This window comes from Crocuta crocuta, unplaced genomic scaffold (genome assembly GCF_008692635.1).
Source record: "Crocuta crocuta isolate KB4526 unplaced genomic scaffold, BGI_CrCroc_1.0 scaffold267, whole genome shotgun sequence".
Classification (NCBI taxonomy): domain Eukaryota; kingdom Metazoa; phylum Chordata; class Mammalia; order Carnivora; family Hyaenidae; genus Crocuta; species Crocuta crocuta.
Genome location: NW_027531899.1, coordinates 2,176,501 through 2,197,008, shown reverse-complemented (window position 1 = coordinate 2,197,008; position 20,508 = coordinate 2,176,501). Strand labels below are relative to the sequence as shown.

General features: G+C 53.0%; 1 protein-coding gene across 1 annotated transcript in view; it reads left to right on the top strand.

Annotated features, from left to right (window-relative positions):
* SIPA1L3 (signal induced proliferation associated 1 like 3) overlaps positions 1-20,508 on the top strand; it is a 249,360-nt gene that overhangs the window by 164,549 nt on the left and 64,303 nt on the right. Inside the window, exons 6-10 of the mRNA XM_077773636.1 lie at positions 540-728; positions 1,568-1,742; positions 4,726-4,829; positions 6,558-6,715; positions 13,274-13,850. Coding sequence (XP_077629762.1) covers positions 540-728; positions 1,568-1,742; positions 4,726-4,829; positions 6,558-6,715; positions 13,274-13,850 — 1,203 coding nt within the window. The remainder of the gene's footprint in view (positions 1-539; positions 729-1,567; positions 1,743-4,725; positions 4,830-6,557; positions 6,716-13,273; positions 13,851-20,508) is intronic.

The following is a 20,508-nucleotide window of genomic DNA, read 5'->3' as shown; positions in this document are numbered from 1 at the left end:
CACCACAGTGTTACCACAGTAATATGTTTGCGCATATTGTAAGGACGACCGTGTTCGTTGAGGGTTTGCCTTATGGAACCTGTTTTATTCATTATACTTCTTATTAGCTGACCTAATCTGTGTTCCCACTTAAATGCCAGTTGGGCGAAGATAGGGGTCTTTGTTTTGTTCACTGCACCCAGAACAGGGCTAGATTTCAGGGGCATTCAGTTGGTGTTTGTTGAATGGACAAAGGTGCTCCATCCGTTGTCTCATTGACTCATCCACTTAATCCTCCCAGCACCCTCTGGGCTTTGATGCTGTCATCATGCCCATTTCTAGAAAGAGAAGCCGAGGCCCAGAGATATGAAGGCACTCGCTCAAGATGACATAAACAGGAGGCAGCAAGCTCAAGTCCTTGTCCAAATCCAGGGCTGGCCCTGGAACCCAAGCTTCTGACCATCGCACACGTTGCTTGGAAAACAGGACACCCTCATGGGCTCTCATCCCTTCCTGGGTCCTGAGAGCCTCCTGACCTTCTCTTCTCTCCCCTCAAACAGCTCATCACCCTGCGGGGCTCCATCCTGGAGGACGCCACACCCACGGCCACAAAGCATGGGACAGGGCGGGGCCTGCCCCTGAAGGACGCCCTGGAGTATGTCATCCCCGAGCTAAACATCCACTGCCTGCGGCTGGCCCTCAACACGCCCAAGGTGACCGAGCAGCTGCTGAAGCTCGACGAACAAGGGGTGAGCTGGGGACCGGGGTGTGGGGCCCCTGGGACCATAGCCTGCAACCCAATCCTGGTACCTCTTTCTGTCTTGGTCTGTTTTTTGTTTCTTTTTTCCAAGAATGGAAACCCACCTAAGCTACTTTAGGTAAAAAGAGGGATCTCTCATCAAATTCCACTGGAGCCAAGAGCAGGAATGTGACTGGGTCTCTGGAGGAAAATGGTCTGGGGACGAGACAGCCACCAGGTTTTGGTGGGGTGGGGCAGGCTGGGGGGGGGTGTTCCCATCTCTGCACACTGGTTCCCTCTGCTCCCTCATACCCCCGCAGCTCCCAGAGTTTCCATGAGAGTAGCAGCCCCGTGCAGACCCCAGCTAGCTGACTCTCGGTCCCAGGAGAGCCTCCGACTGGCCCACGCTTAGGTCAGGCGTCTGTCCAAGGTCTGGTCACCAGTGACCAGGAGAATGAGAGATACATAAAACAAACGTGTGGTGACGGGGGGCCCACTCCCTGAAAACATAGTTGACTGCCCTGAGCCTGAGCCCTGGAGACTTCTTTTGCAGAGTCTTAGCCGGTTCCAGGCCACCTCCTGTGAGCAGCCAGCCAAGGCACCGGTGTCTCAATTCTTGAGAGAGTGGCGTGGCCCTCCCGTAGAGAAGACACAGCGGGGCTGTGCAGACACCTGTGGAATGGGAGAGAGGGGGAGGGGCAACTGGGACACGCCCCCCACACCTTTTTCCCTCCTCTCTGGCTGCGGTGCTGAATTACTGTGCGACCCCAGGAGCTCCTTGGGTGCCGTGCCTGAGAAAGCCCCTTTGTTCCCCTCCCTCTGACGTCCCTGCTTGGCCCGTCTCTGCAGCTGTGCTGGAAGCACAAAGTGGGCATCCTCTACTGCAAGGCTGGCCAGAGCTCGGAGGAGGAGATGTACAACAATGAGGAGGCCGGCCCGGCCTTTGAGGAGTTCCTGTCCCTGATCGGGGAAAAGGTCTGCCTGAAGGGCTTCACCAAGTACGCCGCCCAGCTGGATGTCAAGAGTAAGTGGCGTGGCGGGGTGACCTCCTGGGGGAGCCAGAGGGATCCCGGTGTGCCACCACCTCACGCCCACCCCAGGGGCAGAGGTCGCAAGGCCTGGGGATACCTGGGTGAGGACATGGGGCGGTGGGAGCTCTTCGACTCCCCTGCCGACAGTGCAGAGAGAGCGACCACTTGGAAAACAGTACGGCATGTTCTAGTAGAGTTTAAAGACGCACTTACCCTGTAAGTCAGCAGTTGCGCTCTAGACATGTCCTCTGGGAACTCACGCACATGTGCACTGGGCGATGTCCTGAATATTCATGACCGCCGGCGCTTGGATGGTGCCCAGCGCGCACAGGCGGAATTGTGGTATTTCACGTGGCAGAGAGCTGTGTGGCAGCGACAGCAGCGAACTGGAGCCACAGGCGTCCGCCTGGACGAGGGCCACGTACTTGATGTTGAGCATGGACAGCGGGCCTCACAAGGGCAGGTGCCGAAAGATGCCTTTTACGCAACAGTCACACTGAAAGCACACGCAACAGCATGTTGTGTGTAGGGTTGTTTTTACGTAGGAAAACTCTACAGAAAAGGAAGACCGTGATGGACATGGCCTTCAAGGTGGTGGTTGCCTCCAGGGAGAGGGCGGACGTAACTAGGGAACGATACTCACGTTTTCAGAGTATTGGTGGCAGGCTGTCTGTTTCTTAAGCAGGTGTGAGGTACAACATACTCGTTCTAGCATTTCCACACATAAATATGCACATACATACATAATATGTTTATGTACAATCTTTAGAACTAAAATGTGTCATGGCAGTTGGGGGGGGAAGGGTGATGTTGTAAATTGGCGTCGTGGCTCTCTGCGGGGGAGGACTGCGGGGGAGGACCCTCGGAGGCCGGCTGAGTCAGGCCCTGAGTGAGGGGTTCCTGGCTTGATCACTGGCTCTTCACCTTACCTGGCCACGCCTCAGTCTCCTCATCTGGAAAAAAGAGGCCCACATGAAGAGACCATGTTTAGAGACACGAATGAAGGGTTAAGCGGGTGCCTCTGGCTGTCGTCTGTTGAAGGAGGCAGTGGGAAGAATAAGCCATTGCTGGTTTAGGGTGTTAGACCCCTCTGGCTTTGCCTGTCTCTGCCTCCGCCTCTGTTTCCTCATCTGTCAAGTTGTGTTTACCTCAGGGGCACGGTGTTGAGCTGTCTTATTGAGCCCTTGCGCTGTGCCAGACCTTGGACCTGCCCGGCCTCCCCGAGCGCCTGCACCCGGTCCACACCCAGTGCTCTGGAAGCCCGCAGCCAGAGCGGCTCTGCTGGTGATTCCTTCACCACTAAAGGGGCAGTGTGCTCAGAAACCGGAAGCGGAGACGTGCTCCCCCCTTTCTCAGATGCCTGCTCCTGAGAGCCAGCATCCTGCACAAAGTGACGGCCGTAGTCTCGCCCTCCCCTCCCCACCACGAGTTGGCTGTGAGCATCAGATGCCGGCAGTGCCTGGCAGAGACTCAGCACTCGAGGGCACATCAGCCGCTGCCACGTGGCCTCTGTGGGAAGTGGGTTTTCTCAGAGGACCCCAAGGAGCACGGTGCTCCCTGGCCAGTCTCCCCAGCTTCCAGACAGGGATGCCTTGGGCTTGCAGCCACCTGAAGGTCACATGGCTCCAGGCCTGGCTCTGACACTGACCAGCTGTGGCTTCAGTGCCCTCACCTGTCACAGCTACCCCCCACCCCTCCAGAATGTGAGGCCGCAAGCACAGGGACTCTTGGGCCTGTTCTGCCACTGCTCCCCCAGCGCCTTCAGCTAAATGAAGCTTGGTGGAAGAATGGGCTTCCCGGGGTGAGCGTGACTCCTGCACTTCCTGGCAGCACGTTTGCATGCTCACTCATGCATTCGACAGAAGCCTCCCAGCCTTCCACCCTGGGCAGTTCAAGATGACAGGAGCATGTGTGGGGCACCTGCCCTTATGTCAGAGGGGGGAGGGGCTCCTTGAGAATGTGGCGTGTGGCCTGAGAAGGGTGAGTTGGAATAAAAGAGGCAATGAAGGAGCAGGAAAGCATTCCAGGTAAAGGAACAGCACGTGCAAAAGCCCTGAGGTCCAAAGGCTGTTGTCCACGGAGTTCACGTACAGGATGAAGTGAGGAAGGCAGGCAGGACTCACCACACAGGGCCTGGGGACCGAAGTTCAGGGATTGGGTAAGAGCAGCACTGAGTCCTGTTAAGAAAATGCTGTGGAGTCACACAGCCTGAGTTCCAGTCCAGACTCCACTGCTCATTTCAGTGTGACCTTGGGCAAGTCACTCCCTCCCTGTGCCTCAGTTTCCCCCTTGGAAACATGGCACCAATAATCAGATGTGTCTCTCCCTGGTCACAGCCCCCTCCCATGAGACATATCCAGCATCCTAACTCTCATGATTATCATTCATCACTTTCCCACCTGTATGTGCATCTCTAAATATAATGTGTTTTGCCTGTTTTTGAACGTAATGTGAATGGAGTCCTATGCTGAGTGCTCCTCTTGTGTCTGGCATCTTTCGTCCAACATTACTTGTGTGGGATGCACCCGTGTGCTGGCTGTGGCTCCTCCTTGTGACTGACATTTGAAGGTACTTGTACGCATACCCCAGGACACATGTGTACCGTTTCTCTAGATTATGATCCCGGGAGACGAAGTGCTGAGTCCTCAGTTAAGCCTATCTTCAGGTTCACTAGATGTGAAAAAGCTTTCCAAAGGGGTTGTACCAATTTGCACACCTAACCAGCCCCATGAAGGGCCCTAGTCATTCTGCATCGCCACCAGCCCTCGGTACGGTCAGACTTTCTTTTTTTTTTTTTTTTTTTTTACCAGTCTGGTGGGTGTATAACATAAGGTTTCCTTTTTACCTAAATTTATTTAATTTTAAAGAGTGGAGTGAAGTGAAAACATCAAGCTACAAACTAACAGATGGTGTGTGGGCTGTGGCACCAGCCCAGGGGTTTGGGAAACGTGGTGCTAACTGGTGTTTCTCTTGCAGCCGACTCTACGGGCACCCACTCCCTCTACACAACGTACCAGGACTACGAGATCATGTTCCATGTCTCCACCCTGCTCCCATACACCCCCAACAACAGGCAGCAGGTCAGTGGGGCCCAGGGTAGGGGTCCCACGTGATTTCCAGTTGCTGCACAACCGAACCCCAGGGCAGTCTCCCTCCTGCAGTTGTTAGCTGGCTGCGCGGCTGGCACGGGCTCTCCTGCTGCTGCCCGTGGCCTTGGAGACCCTCTGCACACGGTCACGTCACCTGCAGGATGGAGGCCAGGTCAGGTGTCGTTGGAGATCAGTTTTTTCCTAGCTGTTCCTTAGCCACCCTGCTTGCCTATAGCTACTCAGCTCCCCTCAAGTGTCCTATGAAAAGGAAAAATGAGCCAGTCAATATTATTTCAACCAGAAGGAACAGAGATACGACTCAAACCGGCATAAACAAAAAATGGGTTTTACTGGGCTATATAACTCTCAGGTGCCAGCACAGGTCTGGCTTTAGGTATGGCTGGATCCAGGGGCTCAAAGCATGTTAGGAATCCTTTTAATTTCTCAACTCTGCTTTTTCTTCATAGTGGCCTTATTTTCAGGTCTTCCCCAGTAGTGGCAGAGATGCCCCCTAGCTGCCCTCAGCTCACATCCCACCTCCTCCCAGGGGAGGGAGAGAGCTGTGCCTTTCCCTCGTGTTCCAGAAAACGTTTCAGGGCTGAATCTTGTTAGACCATTCACTTGCCAGTCCCTGGGCCTGGGGCAGGGAAGGAATGGGCTGACTGGCCAAGCCTGAAGCACATGCCCGCCTTGGGGATGGATGGTGAGTGGGGTCAGCTCAGCTTGAAACACTGAGATCAGGCAGGTGCTTTCCCAAAGGGGAGGGACATGGCTGTCAGGAGAAGAAGGAAAAGGTGCTAAGTGGCAGGAACAGCTAACACCTGTTCCTGCAGCTCCTCTCCTGGACGTGACATGCAGATTCTGTCTGGAAACAACTCTTCCTAGTTTCCAAAGAACAGAAACTCCGCAGACTTGGGTTTCAGCAAGTGTATAGTATTCCCATTGGCACAGGTGACATTGTAGATTTTACAGACCAGCAGTGGTCCGGTATCCGTGATGTCATCAGGGTAACCTGTTAGCAGTCTCCATGAGCTGTGTGCCGCGCGCTGCTCTGGCACAGAGGACACAGCAGTAGGCCACAAACGAAACAGACAAAACCACTGTCGTCGAGGAGCTGACCTGTTAGCGGGAAGGGATAGACCAGAAACCAAAGGAAGAGGGAACAGCCACTGTGTGCCAAGTGTCGATAAATGTCGAGTGATGGCGGCAGGATAGTAGAGGGCACGTTGCAAGGTCCTGGCAGTAAAGGAAGGCCTCCGTGGGAGGGAGGTGTGTCAGCAAAGACCTGAAAGAGGGAGCCATGTGGGGCTGTGCAGGAAGAACATTCCAAACTGAGGGAACAGTCACTGCAGAAGCCTTGAGGAAAAGGTGTTTCTGGCACATTTGAGGAGCAGCAGGAGGCCCACGTGGCCCCAACAGAGTGAGCGACGGGGAATGTGGGAGGAGATGTCAGAGCGGTGGTGGGGACAGATGGCATGGGGCCCCCCTGGGCCATGCGGGGACTCTGCCTTTTACCCCGAGTGAGGTGAAGCCACTGGAGGGCTCTGAGCAGGGAGAGGCAGATTCCGGCTGAGGTCCAGGGCTCTTTCTGGCTGCATGTGGGGACCAGATGGGGGAGGGGGGTGAGAATCACAGGCGGTGGGGGGGCTGCTGTGAGGGTCCAGGCAGGGCCCTCAAGCCAAGCTTGCCGCCCTTCTGTCCCCCGTTTCCATTCACCAGCTCCTAAGGAAGAGGCACATAGGAAACGACATTGTGACGATCATCTTCCAGGAGCCGGGGGCGCTGCCTTTCACCCCCAAGAACATCCGCTCCCACTTTCAGCACGTCTTCATCATCGTCCGAGCCCACAACCCCTGCACTGATAATGTCTGCTACAGGTATGCACCTCCCACATGGGACCCAGGGGACGGCCCCCCGCACACATAGGAAGTCACGGCCCCGATTCCCAGCCTCCAGACAGTGTGCAGAGAGACAGCCAGCAGACCGCAGCCACCCAGGTGGCTCCCGTGTTGCTTCATAGGAAACTCTGTCCTCACGTTCCCACACCATCCAGGAGAGCGATCCTCAATGAGACAGGGGCACGTCACCCCAGTTTTGCTAAGGAGACCGTCGGGGATTTGTAGTTGCTGGAATCTTTTGGTTGCAAATGACAAAAACTGCTCCTCAGCCTGGCTTAAGACAGAAAGGCATTCGTATACATCGGCTCCCAAATGACAGGTTCAGGCCTGGCTGGATCTGCTCCACTTTCCTATGCATTGCTTCATTTGCTGGCAGCTCTAAGCGTAGCATCCTCCCAGCTGCAAAGCCAGCAGAAAGAGAGCTCTGCTTTCCCAGGAAAAGCAGCCCCAGAATGGAGGCTCACTGAGCTGGCTGGGGGTGAGGTGCCCATCATAGGCCGGAACCACCCCCCACACTACGCCTGGATAGCGGGCACAGGGCTGAGGCACGGGAGTGGTGGCCCAGAGGGAAATCACAGGATGGAAGGATGGGGGCAGGGAGAGAGCTGAGGTTCTAGATCACAGATCAACAGGTGGCACGGGCCTCGGGCCCACTCAGCATCCTCCCTTAGCCCATTCTTGCCAGCAGAGTGGCCAGCACCTAAAGGCCAGATGGAAAGCGCTCTGGGTGTGGGGTGAGGTCAGAGCTGTCGTCCTTGAAAACCAGCTGATCAAAGACCCAGGCCCCAGACCAAGGGTAGCTTTTACCCTTGGGACAGCACTGCAGTCTCTGGGGAATAAGCAAGGGAGCGCTATTTTCCATTTTCTGAAAACAGTTTGAAATTCAAAAGATACAAAATGTTGCATAAAAGAGTAAAAAAAGGTCATAGTCTCCCTCCCACTGCTGAGCCCCCACCACCCAGCTGTCCTGCTAGCATTTTCTTGTGCATCCTGGTATTTCATATATGCACAGGCAACTGCTCACAAGTATTCCTTTTCACCTTTTTCATACCAATGTGGCGTGTCACACACGCTGTTGTGGATCCTGTATTTTCTTCTTTTTTTTTTTTAATGTTTTATTTATTTCTGAGAGAGAGAGAGAGAGAGAGAGAGAAAGACAGTATGAGCAGGGGAGGGTCAGAGAGAGAGGGAGACACAGACTCTGAAACAGACTCCAGGCTCTGAGCTGGCAGTCAGCACAGAGCCCGACGCAGGGCTTGAACCCATGAACCATGAGATCATGACCTGAGCCGAAGTTGGATGCTCAACCGACTGAGCCACCCAGGCACCCTGTGAATCCTGTATTTTCTCACCAGTCCTTGACATCTCTCCAAACCAGTCCATTCAGTGCTTTTTCATTCCTGTGACCAAGTAACATTCCATCGCGCGGATGCAGGAGCATCTGCCCCCATCGATGGGCACTTCGGTGGCACCCCTCTGCAGCCTACAGTGAAGCACCGTGCACCCACGCCACCTGCCCCTGTGTCCGAGTGCACAGCTGGGAGAGTCCTGAGACTGGAGTCCCTGGGCCCACAGCATGTGTGAAGGCACACGGGTGGTCTTGTGGAATTGCCAGCATCTCCCATGTCCCTGTGTCCACGGGTGTGGGAGAGAAGGGAGGGGGCTCCACCGCGCAGTGCATGCCGTCCAGAACACCATCCTGGATGCATCGCCCAGGTGGCTGCTGGGAGACGGCACATCCCGTGCCAGGGCCTCCATGCGGCTTCAGGTCGCAGGCCCCCTCCATCCTCACCCCTTCGCAGCTGGGACACTGAACAGCATCCGCCCCTGCCTGGGCCTCCGGCCATGTGAGCGGGAGCTCACTCGATGTCCCACGTTCCTCGGCAGCTGAAAGGTAGCCCCAGTGAGGGAAGATGGTGTTGTTCACACACACACCCCCGGAGAAGGCCGGCCTCTCCCAGCACCTCAGAGGCAGGGGGCTCAGCTGGGGGCGTGGGGTAGCCTTTCTCCCCTTCTGCTCCCCGCCCCGGGGCTGTCACGGCAACCTTACACCAAACTCCCCCCTTTCCAGGCCAGCCTTGCATGGCCTCCAGGAGGCTTTCTCTTTCTTCTGATTCACCAGCCCTTCTTGTTTCTTAAAATTTAATTTAAAATATTTTTATTATGCAATATTTTAAACATTCTGAAAAGCACAAAAAATAATATAACAGACACCCATGTGCCTACCACCAGATTTAACAGATGTTAACATTTCGCCATATTTGCTTCAGCTCTCTCTCTTTTCTTTATTTTTAAAGGAAGAAAATGTTAAAGATACAACCCAAGCTTCCCCCCTCCCACACCCTCTCCCTTCCTCTCCCCTCCTTCCCTACAGGCAGCTGCTCTCCGGACAGACCACACCCTGTCCCCCCTACGTCCCCAAACACATTTCTGTGACAGCACTCGTCTTGCTGTAAAAAAGACTTACTGGCGTGGCACTCGCCTCCCTTGAAGGTAGTAACCCCTTGTCACATTCCCCTTCAGGTATCTGTCATGACACGGGACTTGCTATATAGTGGGCCCTAAAGACAGATGCCTGGCCCAATATCATAGGCACCGAGAAAAGAATTGTTGAGTGAGTAATCGTGAGTTTTCTGGAAATACTTACTGAGCTACCGTGACCAGGGGACCTGGTGTCACACCGTCTCCCAGTTGTGTGATGAGGTACCGTCCTTCCCATTTCAAGTGTGCTGTTTCTGGGTGGCACGCCAGCATCCCGGCAGCCTGTGGGCTGTGAAAACCCCATCCTTCCTGCTGGGAAGTAGGGACCAGCTGTTCTGAGTGTCCAGAAACCGTGAGCAGCTTGTAATTTCATGGTTCTTAAAATTATGAATCAGGACCGTGGGAAAACCCAAAACCCATCGCTCGAGGCAGCCAGTCGCTGACCAAAGCTGCTGCAGCGCTGTTTGCAGCCGAAACGTACGATGTGGACACACCGTTAATTAGAAAGACTGGCGAAATCATCTGGTCCATCCCCCTGCGTGTAGGCAAGGCCACGCCCACACAGTTTTGCACAGAAAACCTGCCCGGTGTGTGTGGCCTTTGAAGAGCTGCACCCCTGGGAAGTGCCTTTCTCCATCAAGCCTGCATCCACCGTGCATTGGTAGAAATCTGTTTCTTCCTGGTCTGTTCAAGTTTAAATCGTTACTTGAATCAGTAGTGAACACCTGTGCTGGTGCTGGGGGACCAGCTAAGCTCAGGGTGGCATCTGCCCACGTGGCACTAGGGCCCTGGACGAGGGTCACTGGACAGTGAACGGTGGAGGTGGTGAGTGAGGGATCTGGCCTGACCCACCTGGGGTGTGCAGGGGCTCCCTCCATGGTCTCCTGCCCTAGGCTGCTTCCAGTCCTTTCTTCATGGAGCAGCCATGGTGATCCTTGCAGATTGTCAATCTGGTTGTCACTTGTTGCCAGCACCTGTGTCCATCATGGACCCTCCAGAAGCAGATGCCTCCCTTAGGGCTTTAACTGTGGATTAATGAGTCCACATTCTTAATTAAAGGAGTGAGCAGTCAGCTTGCTGACTCACAGTTGTACTTGGGTTAAGGGAACAAGTACAGGGAAGTGAGGCATCCGGGAACCAGCAGCAGCAGCAGCGGGGAGCCATCACCCACCCCTTCGGCTTGATGAGGTTGGGAGAGGATGGGAGAAGTTTCTGGAAGCTAGAGAGAGCTATGGCTCTGGGAGAGGGGACACCAGGCAGGAGCTATGGCTGTGAGTTAAAGGATCAAGGACTCAACCACGGCCAAGCAAAAAGGCCATGAAGAAACAGAAATTTTCGAAGCTCTCTCTCCTGTCACCTCCCATCGCCTGCTGGTGCTTCCTGTTGGCCAAATTCACTGGAAGCCAGAGGGCATGGGAACCCAGGTGAAGGTGAGAGTCTTCAGAAACCCACCTTCCAGGGCACTGAGCAGGGCAGAGCACAGAAGAACCAGATCTGGGTGTGCAGATCATGAGGAGCCAGCCCAGGTGGGGAAAGATGAAGAGCACTAACATGCCATCAAGGCCCCGCGAGGTCTGGCCCATAGTGACCCTGTGAGCACCCCGCTCTTCGCTGTCTGGGCTCAGACCCCACAGCCTTGTCTTTCCCAGCCAGGCCTTGAACATGCAGTGCCCACTGCCTGCAGAGCCCTCCCCTCAGCTCTTCCTCTGGCTCCTCCTCAGCCTCTAATCCCAGTATAATTATCACTTCCTCAGAGAGGCCCCCCTGGGTTCCCTCTGCCCGTATCAGGTCCTTCTGTTGTTCTGTCTGTACTTCATCCCCTTTTTTGTCTTTACAAATTAATTTGCAAGTGTTTAGTATGCCTCTCCTCTGGATTAAAAGCTCTGGAGGCCAGGGACTGCTGTATCCCCAATGCCCAAGAAAGCATCCCAGAAATGCTTGTCAAACAGATACAGGAATGTTACACTGTCCCCTTTGTCTCTCCTAACGCAGTACTGACAAGGTGAGGTTTTTGCGGAGAATGAATACAATATTCTTGAAGAAAGTCTCAGCACGCTGACTGCTCGCTCCTTTACAGCAACCCATGCTGCTTTTTTTTTTTTTAATGTTTTATTTATTTCTGAGAGAGAGAGAAAAAGACAGCGTGAGCAGGGGAGGGTCAGAGAGAGAGGGAGATACAGAATCGGAAGCAGGCTCCAGGCTCTGAGCTGTCAGCACAGAGCCCGACGCGGGGCTCGAACCCATGAACCATGTGATCATGTCCTGAGCCGAAGTCAGACGTTTAATCGACTGAGCCACCCAGGCACCCCCCCATACTGCTTTTAATCATCATCATGTAAATAGCATAGCTTACGGTGTCTCTGCCACCCTTTTAACATCTTCCATCCAGAGTCACCCCCCAGGGTGACTCCGGGAGGCGCTGTAGCGTCTCTGCCTGACTCTAGAAATCGGATGCCCTGTAGCCACCTGAGTCTCCACTCAATTTGGTCATTGGAACAACACATCCGAGATACTCCGCAAATCTCCAGATTTGACTTCTCAGCAAATCGCCTGCCACCTCCCAGCTCAGGGCTGCTTCCCCCTGGAAGGCCTCTGTGGCTGGGGCGCCTTCTCACCCCTCCTCTGTTCCTTGTTGCATGTCTCCCACTGACCTGTTTCTGGCCTGTCAAGGGTTGGAGCAGGAGGAGGAAATGGGCGGCGGGGGAGCGTCCCTGGGACTGTGACCACAGCTGACTGCAAGCTCTCTGGGCTCTCGAGGGCTCCCTGTCCGCCCTCCTGGTCCCCCAGGCTCCTCTGGACTACAGGGTCACCTCAGAGGCCCCTGCTGCTGGCAAGGGTGGGTGCAGAGATGATGGAGCTCGCTGTCCAGCTTTCTCCAAAGATGTTCCTCCCAGCAGGCTCCCCTCTCTCTGTAGTTTGCGTAGGGGGTGAGGAGGTTCACCAGTTTGGCAGAACGGGTTTTAGATTATTTCCTTTTTACTTTATCACTCAGTCAGTTTCATTTCTGTCACAATAGCACCTCTGTCAAAACTGAAGTGGGAAGGGTGCCTTCTAACCTCTTGTTACAATGATTTTCAAAATAACCCACGTAGAGAAGATTTACAAAGTATGTTAAACAATGTTACACAATGTTTGAAAGAAGTAAGTCACGTAAATGGTTCATAGCAATCAGGTGTTCCCACAGTAATGCTGCATAACAAACTATCCCAAAACTCAGTGGTTCATAAAATTAACATGTCTCTCTGGCCCACACATCTGCAGGTCTGGCTGGCCTTGGCTCCCAGCCACAGGTTGGGTCCAGGTCTGTTCCAGGTGTCCCTCATCCTTCTGGGGTCCCCAGGGCACACTCACTTCCCGGAGAAGGCAGGAGCGCAGGAGGCGAGCCCACCTCCCCACCCATCACATTCCATGCCTGGCTCGAAAGCCATTGGCTAAATCAAGTTATGTGACCAGGCCCAGGATCAGTGGGGTGGGGATGTACCTGCCCTTGATGGTTGCAGTGGCGAGGGAGGAGTGAGTCTTCGTCAAACTGTAATCTACCACACAGCTTATATATGTGTAAGATGAGAATAACTGAAATGGAACAGCGGTAGGAGAACTCTTTGAACATCAGTGGATGTGCTAACATCTACTGTCTAGGAAGTAAAAAAATGCATGTACATGCCCTAAGGCTGTCGAAATTTTCCAGTCTAGCCAGCAACTTACTAGTTAGAGTAACTTTCCATTCTTAAAAAGCACACTCCCAGGGGAGCCTGGGTGGCTTAGTCGGTTGAGCGTCCGACTTTCACTCAGGTCATGATCTCGTGGTTCGTGGGTTCGAGCCCCGCGTCGGGCTCTGTGCTGACTGCCAGCTCAGAGCCTGGAGCCTGTTTCAGAGTCTGTGACTCCCTCTCTCTCTGACCCTCCCCTGCTCACGCTGTCTCTCTCTCTCCTAGAAATAAATAAAAATGTTAAAAAAAAAAAAAAAAAAGCACACTCCTGTATCTGATCCCATGTTTTCTTCCTAAAGGGAATCTCAAGAGCCTTTTTTTCTACCATCTCTTTCTCCTTCCTCAGTATGGCTGTGACCCGATCCAAAGACGCTCCTGCTTTCGGTCCCCCCATCCCCAGCGGAACTACATTCCGCAAGTCTGATGTCTTCAGAGACTTCTTGCTGGCCAAGGTGATTAATGCTGAGAACGCCGCACACAAGTCCGACAAATTCCACACCATGGCCACCAGGACCCGCCAGGAGTACCTCAAGGACCTGGCTGAAAACTGCGTCTCTAACACACCCATTGACTCCACTGGCAAATTCAACCTCATCTCCCTGACCTCCAAGAAGAAGGAGAAGACAAAAGCGCGGGCAGGTGCTGAGCAGCACAGCGCAGGCGCCATCGCCTGGAGGGTGGCGGCCCAGGACTATGCCCAGGGCGTAGAAATCGACTGCATTTTGGGGATTTCCAATGAGTTTGTGGTGCTCCTGGACCTTCGCACCAAGGAGGTGGTGTTCAACTGCTACTGTGGGGATGTCATTGGCTGGACCCCAGACTCCTCCACTCTCAAAATCTTCTACGGGCGAGGGGACCACATCTTCGTGCAGTCCTCAGAAGGCTCTGTGGACGACATAAGGGAAATTGTCCAGAGACTGAAGGTAAGGGAGAGAGCTCAGCAGTGTACAGCACCTGTGGTTTGGCAAAGGCCTTAGGGAACCACCCACCCAAGGCCGGTCAGGCCAGGACACTAACTGGCCCCAAGAGAACCAGAATTGTCACTTACATACTAGGGGGGCTTGTAAGCCCTGTGCCCTGAGTTCTTTCCAGGGCAGGTTTGGGCCAGTGATCCAAAGTTCTCCATTGCTGTCACCTTGCGAAGACAAAGAAGTATTTATTCACTCTAGATGTTGATAGAAAATACAAGTTTATGCTTATGTTCAAAATATAAGGGTACCTTCTGGAAGAATTAAAATAGAATGAAAAGCTTTCAGGCCACCAAAGGATAGGGCATACGTGGGGATCTGGGGGGGATAAAAGAAAGCACAGTATGAGAAACAAACAGAAAACTATACAGTGGGAATAATTCCACATCAGTAATCACGGTAAACGTGAGTGGTTTAACTTCCTCTCTTAAAAGACAAAGATTCAGTCTGGGTAAATTCTTACCCTAAACTCCTGGTAGAACCCTCAGACTCAGACTATCGGCCAAAGCAAGGGTGGCAGATTCCAAGTCGGGTGGGTGATGGCTTCGTTGGTGATGGCTTGAAGCACTATGCTAAGAAGTACTCAGGCCACATCTGAGTTCTGTGAGAAGGAACGCTGTAGTCAGCGATGGGCTCTTGGTGGGTTTAACAGGAGGGCAGGTCACAGATGTGAAATAGGGAAGGGGGCGTAACACAGGACACGGGTTCTAGAGTCAGAAGGCCTGGCTTCAAGTCTTGGCACTGCCACTGGCTGGCTGTGTGACCCTGAGCCAAGTTCTTAACTACTGTGTGACTCAGTTTCCCCATCTTAAAATGGGAACAAAAATTACCACATGTTGTGTGGAAGTTTTAAGGATTGGATGAGTTATGTTGCCCAGACAAGCTTGCCTGACTCAGCGGGCCATGACCTCCAGATCCCACTGGGTTTACCCTTCTGGGCCTTAGCACTGTCTCATCAAATTCAGGTTGGATCGATAAGGCCCTGCTCTCAGCTTCCCTCAGCCCAAAATTCATGCTCAGCTTTAGGTAACAATGCTAGTTTTAGGTAGCAACACGGATGTGAGGTCAGAGAAGCAGGCCTCTGTCTATTTTGTTTACGTGCATATGTCCTATACATAGATCAGGATTGGCACATAGTAGGTGTTCAATAAATACTGATTAGTTGGTTGGTTGAATGAGTTGACTTGGACCCTGAGTCTGTGCTAATAAGCATTTACGTGCATGATGTCACAGTCTTTCACCACCCCCACAAGTGTAGGTACTGTTCTTATTTCCACTTGACAAGATGAGGAAATTAAGGCTCAGAGAGGTAGAGATACTCCCATAAGACCACGCAGCCAGCAGATGGCAGACTGGGGTCTGAATCCAAGTTTTCCTGACTCCAGAACCTACCCAAAATCAGTACTGGTAGCTTCTCAGCATCTCCCCCCGGGTGTCTCTAAGCCCTGAAACAACATGTCCAAGAGCAAATTCCTGGTCTTCCTCCCCTGCCACCCAGAATTTTCCCATCTCCGTAAAGGGCAAGACCATCGCTCCATTTGTCGAGGTCAAAGGCCTCACTGTTCTCCTCTCACACCCACGTCCCATCTGGCTCTGGTGGACAGGCTCCAGCTCCCCCTCCCCTTCCACAGCCTCCCCCAGCCTCTCCTCCCTGGTCTCCCTTGCCTACACCTTGCTTCCCTATGCTCTGTCCTCAGTAAGGCAGCCCGAGGGGTCTGATCCCATCACCGCTGTGCTCAAAACCGTCTGCCCACCCTAGGCGAAAGCCATAGTCCTTGCAGTGGCCCATGAGACACCACGTGATCTGGCTTCCTGTCGCTCCCTCTGCCCTGGATCCACAGACCTTTGCTCTCCCCGAGTATGCTAGGCAGGCACCCGGCCTTTGCACTGCCTGTGCCCTCTTGCTGGAGCACTTTAGTCACGTGTCATCTCATCAGGGAGACCCCATATGTAAAATTGCAAACCCCCCCCCCCTCAGCTTGGCCCTGAGCATACTCCACCTGCTTACCCTGCTTTAATTTTCTCCATAGCACTTACCACCACACGAAGTGTGTTTCCGAATTTGTTGTTACTGCTCTGTCCTCAGCACTCAGGCCTGTATGCAGGAGGCACGCGGTGAACTTGTACTGAACGCATGGCTACCTCACTACCCTATGGGTATAGCAAGAGCCAGCATTTGTGGAGGGCTGTCCGACCCTGCTCAGTGCCTTACACAACTTGGCATTTTTTTCCTCACAGAAGCCCGGTGGGGGAGATGCCATTATCATCCCCACTTCACGGATGAGGAATCTGGGGCCCAGAGAGAGTTAAGTACCTGGGTTCTTAACCACAAGAGGATTCTTCCTTGCAAAACCCTGACAGCAGCTCGCATTTCTTGTGCAGTGACCATGCCAGGCACCGCACCAGGTTACACATTTTACCCGCATCCTGTCTGTGCCACTCTGTCCCATGCCCACCCCCGAGCCTACTGTTGGCGCAGCGTTTTGCAGCCCATTACTGCAGCCCTCCTCACAGTCGCAGTGCCCCGAAGCCCACTGGGGGACCAGGTGGCCAGGGAGTCATGATGTAAGCCATCCTCTGCCAAGAGACAAGCCCCTTTTAAATGACTCATGATGGCAAGTCTGTCTGCTTCCAAAGTCCTCCAGGGCGAGGAGTCCCTGCCCTCCCCAGCAGAGCCAGGAGTCAGACATCCTTCATTTGTTAAGTCAGCAAGTCTTATTATGCGCCTGCCTCGGAGTCGGGTGCCGCTGCGACACAGCAGTGACCATGGTGGGCCCTGGCTGCCCTCCTGGGGCTCACTCCTGAGGCAGATACAGAATAGGAGTTACAAGGGCCGAGAGGTGAGAGAGGAAGTATTGAGGACGCCAGGGAACCCATGGTGGGGAGAGGCCTCAGCCCAGGTTGGATGCAGTCCCCGGACATGCTCAGTTGGTTACCAATGCTGAGCATTCAGAAGATTTCACAGAAGCGTGTCTTCCTGCAGATCTGGCTGTGTGGGGTAGGTGTTCACACAGGTCAGCCGAGACAGGGCCACTAGTGCCCCTCTAGCTCACAGCTCCACCGGCTTGCATCTGGTGTACACTGCCCGCCAGGTACCCCAGCTCGTGAGCCTGGGATGGGGGACTCCCTGAGGAAGTAACTTTTAAACTGAGAGTAGAGCAAGAAGTAGGAACCATCCTGGTGAAGAAAGAGGGGGAAATAACTGGGAGCAGCAGGGAATACAGAATGGAGGGTAAAAGCAAGATTTAAGAAGTCAGGTCTGTACAGGTCTTAACATCTGAAAGATAAGCAGAGCAGTTGTACCTGCCTCACCCGTGAGATACTGGGGACATTGGGCATATGAAAGGCTTAACGAGTGCCTGGCATGCAGAGCTCAGTCCCCAGGAAGATTATCTTAAAAGGGGGCCTGGGGCAGGGTGACCACATGGCCTGGCGGAGGGTCCTCTGAATGGATGCGTGTTTGGTCTCGGAAGGTGTTCCCTGCGCCATGGGGCCTCTCTGGAGTCTTGTAGCGTCAGGAACCCTTCTGTTCTTGTGGGGATTCCTTTGCTTTGTTAGGGAAGCAAAAGGGACAGAACTGTCAGGACATTTAAGAGACCGGGGTACTTGGGTGGCTCAGTTGGTTAAGCATCTGACTGGTAACTTTGGCTCAGGTCATGATCTCGTGGTTTGTGAATTCAAGCCCCTCATCAGGCTCTGTGCTGACAGTGCAGAGCCTGCTTGGGATTCTCTCTCTCTCTCTCTCTCTCTCTCTCTCTCTCTCTCTCTCTCTCTCTCTGTCTCCCCCCCTCCCCCCCATCTCTCCCTCTCTCTCTCTCAAAATAAATAAACTTTAAAAAAAGGTTTTGGGGTGTCTGGGTGGCTCAGTTCATTAAGTGTCCAGCTTCAGCTCAGGTCATGATCTCATAGTTCATGGGATCGAGCCCCACATTGGGCTTTTTGCTGTCAGAGCAGAGCCTGCTTCGGATCATCTGTCCCCCTCGCTCTCTGCCCCCTCCTCTGAAAAATAAGTAGACATTTAAAAAAAAAAAAAAAAAAGGTTTTTAAGAGACAACAGCCACAGAGTTCCATTACCAGCTTTCCCCTCTCTATCCAAAACGATCTAAAACAGCTATAGTGGGTCACTACAGGACGAGCTGCTAAAAGAAACTGAGAGATCCAGTGGCTGAAACAAGGTGGGAGTTTCTTTCTCTTGTAGTTAATGCCCAGGCCGCTCAAGGTGGCGGGGACAGCTCAGGGACGCACATCCCTTCTGTCTTGTGGCACCTCCTTTTCCTTCCTTATTGGTTGGTATGACTCCTTATCCACGTTCCTGTCTACGGAGAGGGAGAATGCACAAGTGTGGGGGGCAAGCAATTTTATTTTGAAGAAAACAAACTAGAAATTCTATCCCTTCCACTCCTGTCCTGTGGTCAAAGCCAATGTCCATAGCCAGCTGCGAGAGAAGCTGAGACCCAGGGGCCTCAGCCGGGCGGCCGCGCGCCCACCCAAATCTGTATCACTGCAGGAGGCTCAGTACTGGAAGGAGGAAGGGAAGAGCGGAGAATGAATGGCAGTCAGCAGTCTTGCTGAAGCGTCTGGGGAAGGTCAGGCCCTCCCCGTGCCCCCCTGGGCTGGTGTGGCCTCATCGGTTAGGGGCACAGACACACCGGACATTTCTCTAACCCACAACCAGATTCTGTGGCCACAAGGGTGACTGGCTTCAGGGGGAAGAATTTTGACTCCCCAAGCAGAAGTAATGGGCTAGGATGAGGTCAGTCACAACATCCTCCCTTGATGCATTGAACACCAGGCTTTCCTCTGCAACCACGTTTTCAAAACTTTTTAATTATGGAAAATGTCTAATATACACCAAAGTAAAGAGACTCACCTAGAGAACTCCTAGGCCTTCACCAATTCTCTGCAGTTAGCAGCCAGCCCGTGGCCCGTCTTGTTTCTTCCTTCCCTCCCTTCCCTTCCCCCTGATTATTTCAAAACAAATCCTAGACATCCTATCATATCATCTGTACACATTTCAGTATTTATCTCGAGAACACACAGACACCCCCCCCAAAAAACAACTGTCTCGTCATTGTCATACATAAAGAAAGAACAATAATTCTTTCTTGGCACATGAACAAGTTGTGAAATCAATTACTGGGTCTCGATCAAGAATTTTCAAGGTCAAGGGGCGCCTGAGTGGCTCAGTCGGTTAAGCGTCCGACTTCGGCTCAGGTCATGATCTCACAGTTCGTGGGTTCGAGCCCCACGTTGGGCTCTGTGCTGACAGCTCAGAGCCTGGAGGCTGCTTCAAATCCTGTGTCTCCTCTCTCTGACCCTGCCCTGCTCACACTCTCTCTCTCTCAGAAATAAATAAAAAAGGGGCGCCTGGGTGGCTTAGTCGGTTAAGCATCCGACTTTCGCTTAGGTCATGATCTCGCGGTTCGTGGGTTCGAGCCCCGCGTCGGGCTCTGTGCTGACTGCCAGCTCAGAGCCTGGAGCCAGTTTCAGTCTGTGACTCCCTCTCTCTCTGTCCCTCCCCTGCTCACGCTCTCTCTCTCTCTCTCTCTCTCCTAGAAATAAAAAAAAAAGAAAAGAAAAGAAATAAATAAAAAACATTAAAAATCTTAAAAAAAAAAAGAATTTTCAAGGACAGTGTAGGAAAGAAGACACAGTATCACAGTCCATCTCTGTAAGTAAGGATAAGTACTGCTTTGTGGGGCATTGTCCCAGTGCCACATTTGTCCCCCACTTTCCAGGTTCTCACCCTCTACATCAAATGTCGTTAGGTCTTCAGGTGAGTCCTTTCCCATCCATACTCTTCGTTTCCTGCTATCTGCACTCAGGAATGTGATCCATTTGGACTGCAAGGAATATTTGTGGGCATATGGGTGTGTGAACGCATAGAGGGGTTTGTGACATAAAACCTGCTTAATGTGTGTCGTGGCCGGAAAAATGAAAGCCACCATTGTAACAAGTACGTCAAATATCCTAATTTCTAGCCAGGGAAAGGCTTCTCATAGGCAGTTTGAACTATTACACCTTCTCTTTCCTTAATGCAGTTTTAGGAGAGGGCAGACAGATCTCGACATGACTTGTTTAACAGCCATAGCCGTGGCTCGTTAAGTTCTTTTCTCTCAAGAAAAGGAGGGAGTCCCTAAGGACATGCTGAGTGGCCAAGGTCCTCTTCGGCGGGTTGTCCTGTCTCCACTAGTACAGAATCATGGCAAGAACCACACACACACACACACACACACACACACACACGAAGCAGGGAATAAATTGGAAGCAAGGCCTTTTGCAGTCTGGCCAGCTCTAGGCTGGAGGACGGTCTGAGGAGATGGGGAAGGGGTTTGTGCCTCTGAGGATGAGGTCATGAAGTGAAAAATATGCCGCAAGCCCCCAGCCAGGAAAGATCCCAGGATCTCTGGTCGGTTGCCTCTCCGGCTTACTTTGTTAGAGTCGCTGTGTCAGGATAAAACAGTCGTGGCTTAAAACAGCAAAGGTCTATCTGCTGCTCACACTACATGTTTGTCTTGGGTTCAGCAGAAGTCTCTGCTCCACACTTGTTCTAAGTCTGGTACCCTAGCTGAGCCAGCAGCCACAAGGCGGAATACTCCTGGTGGGTAGCTGT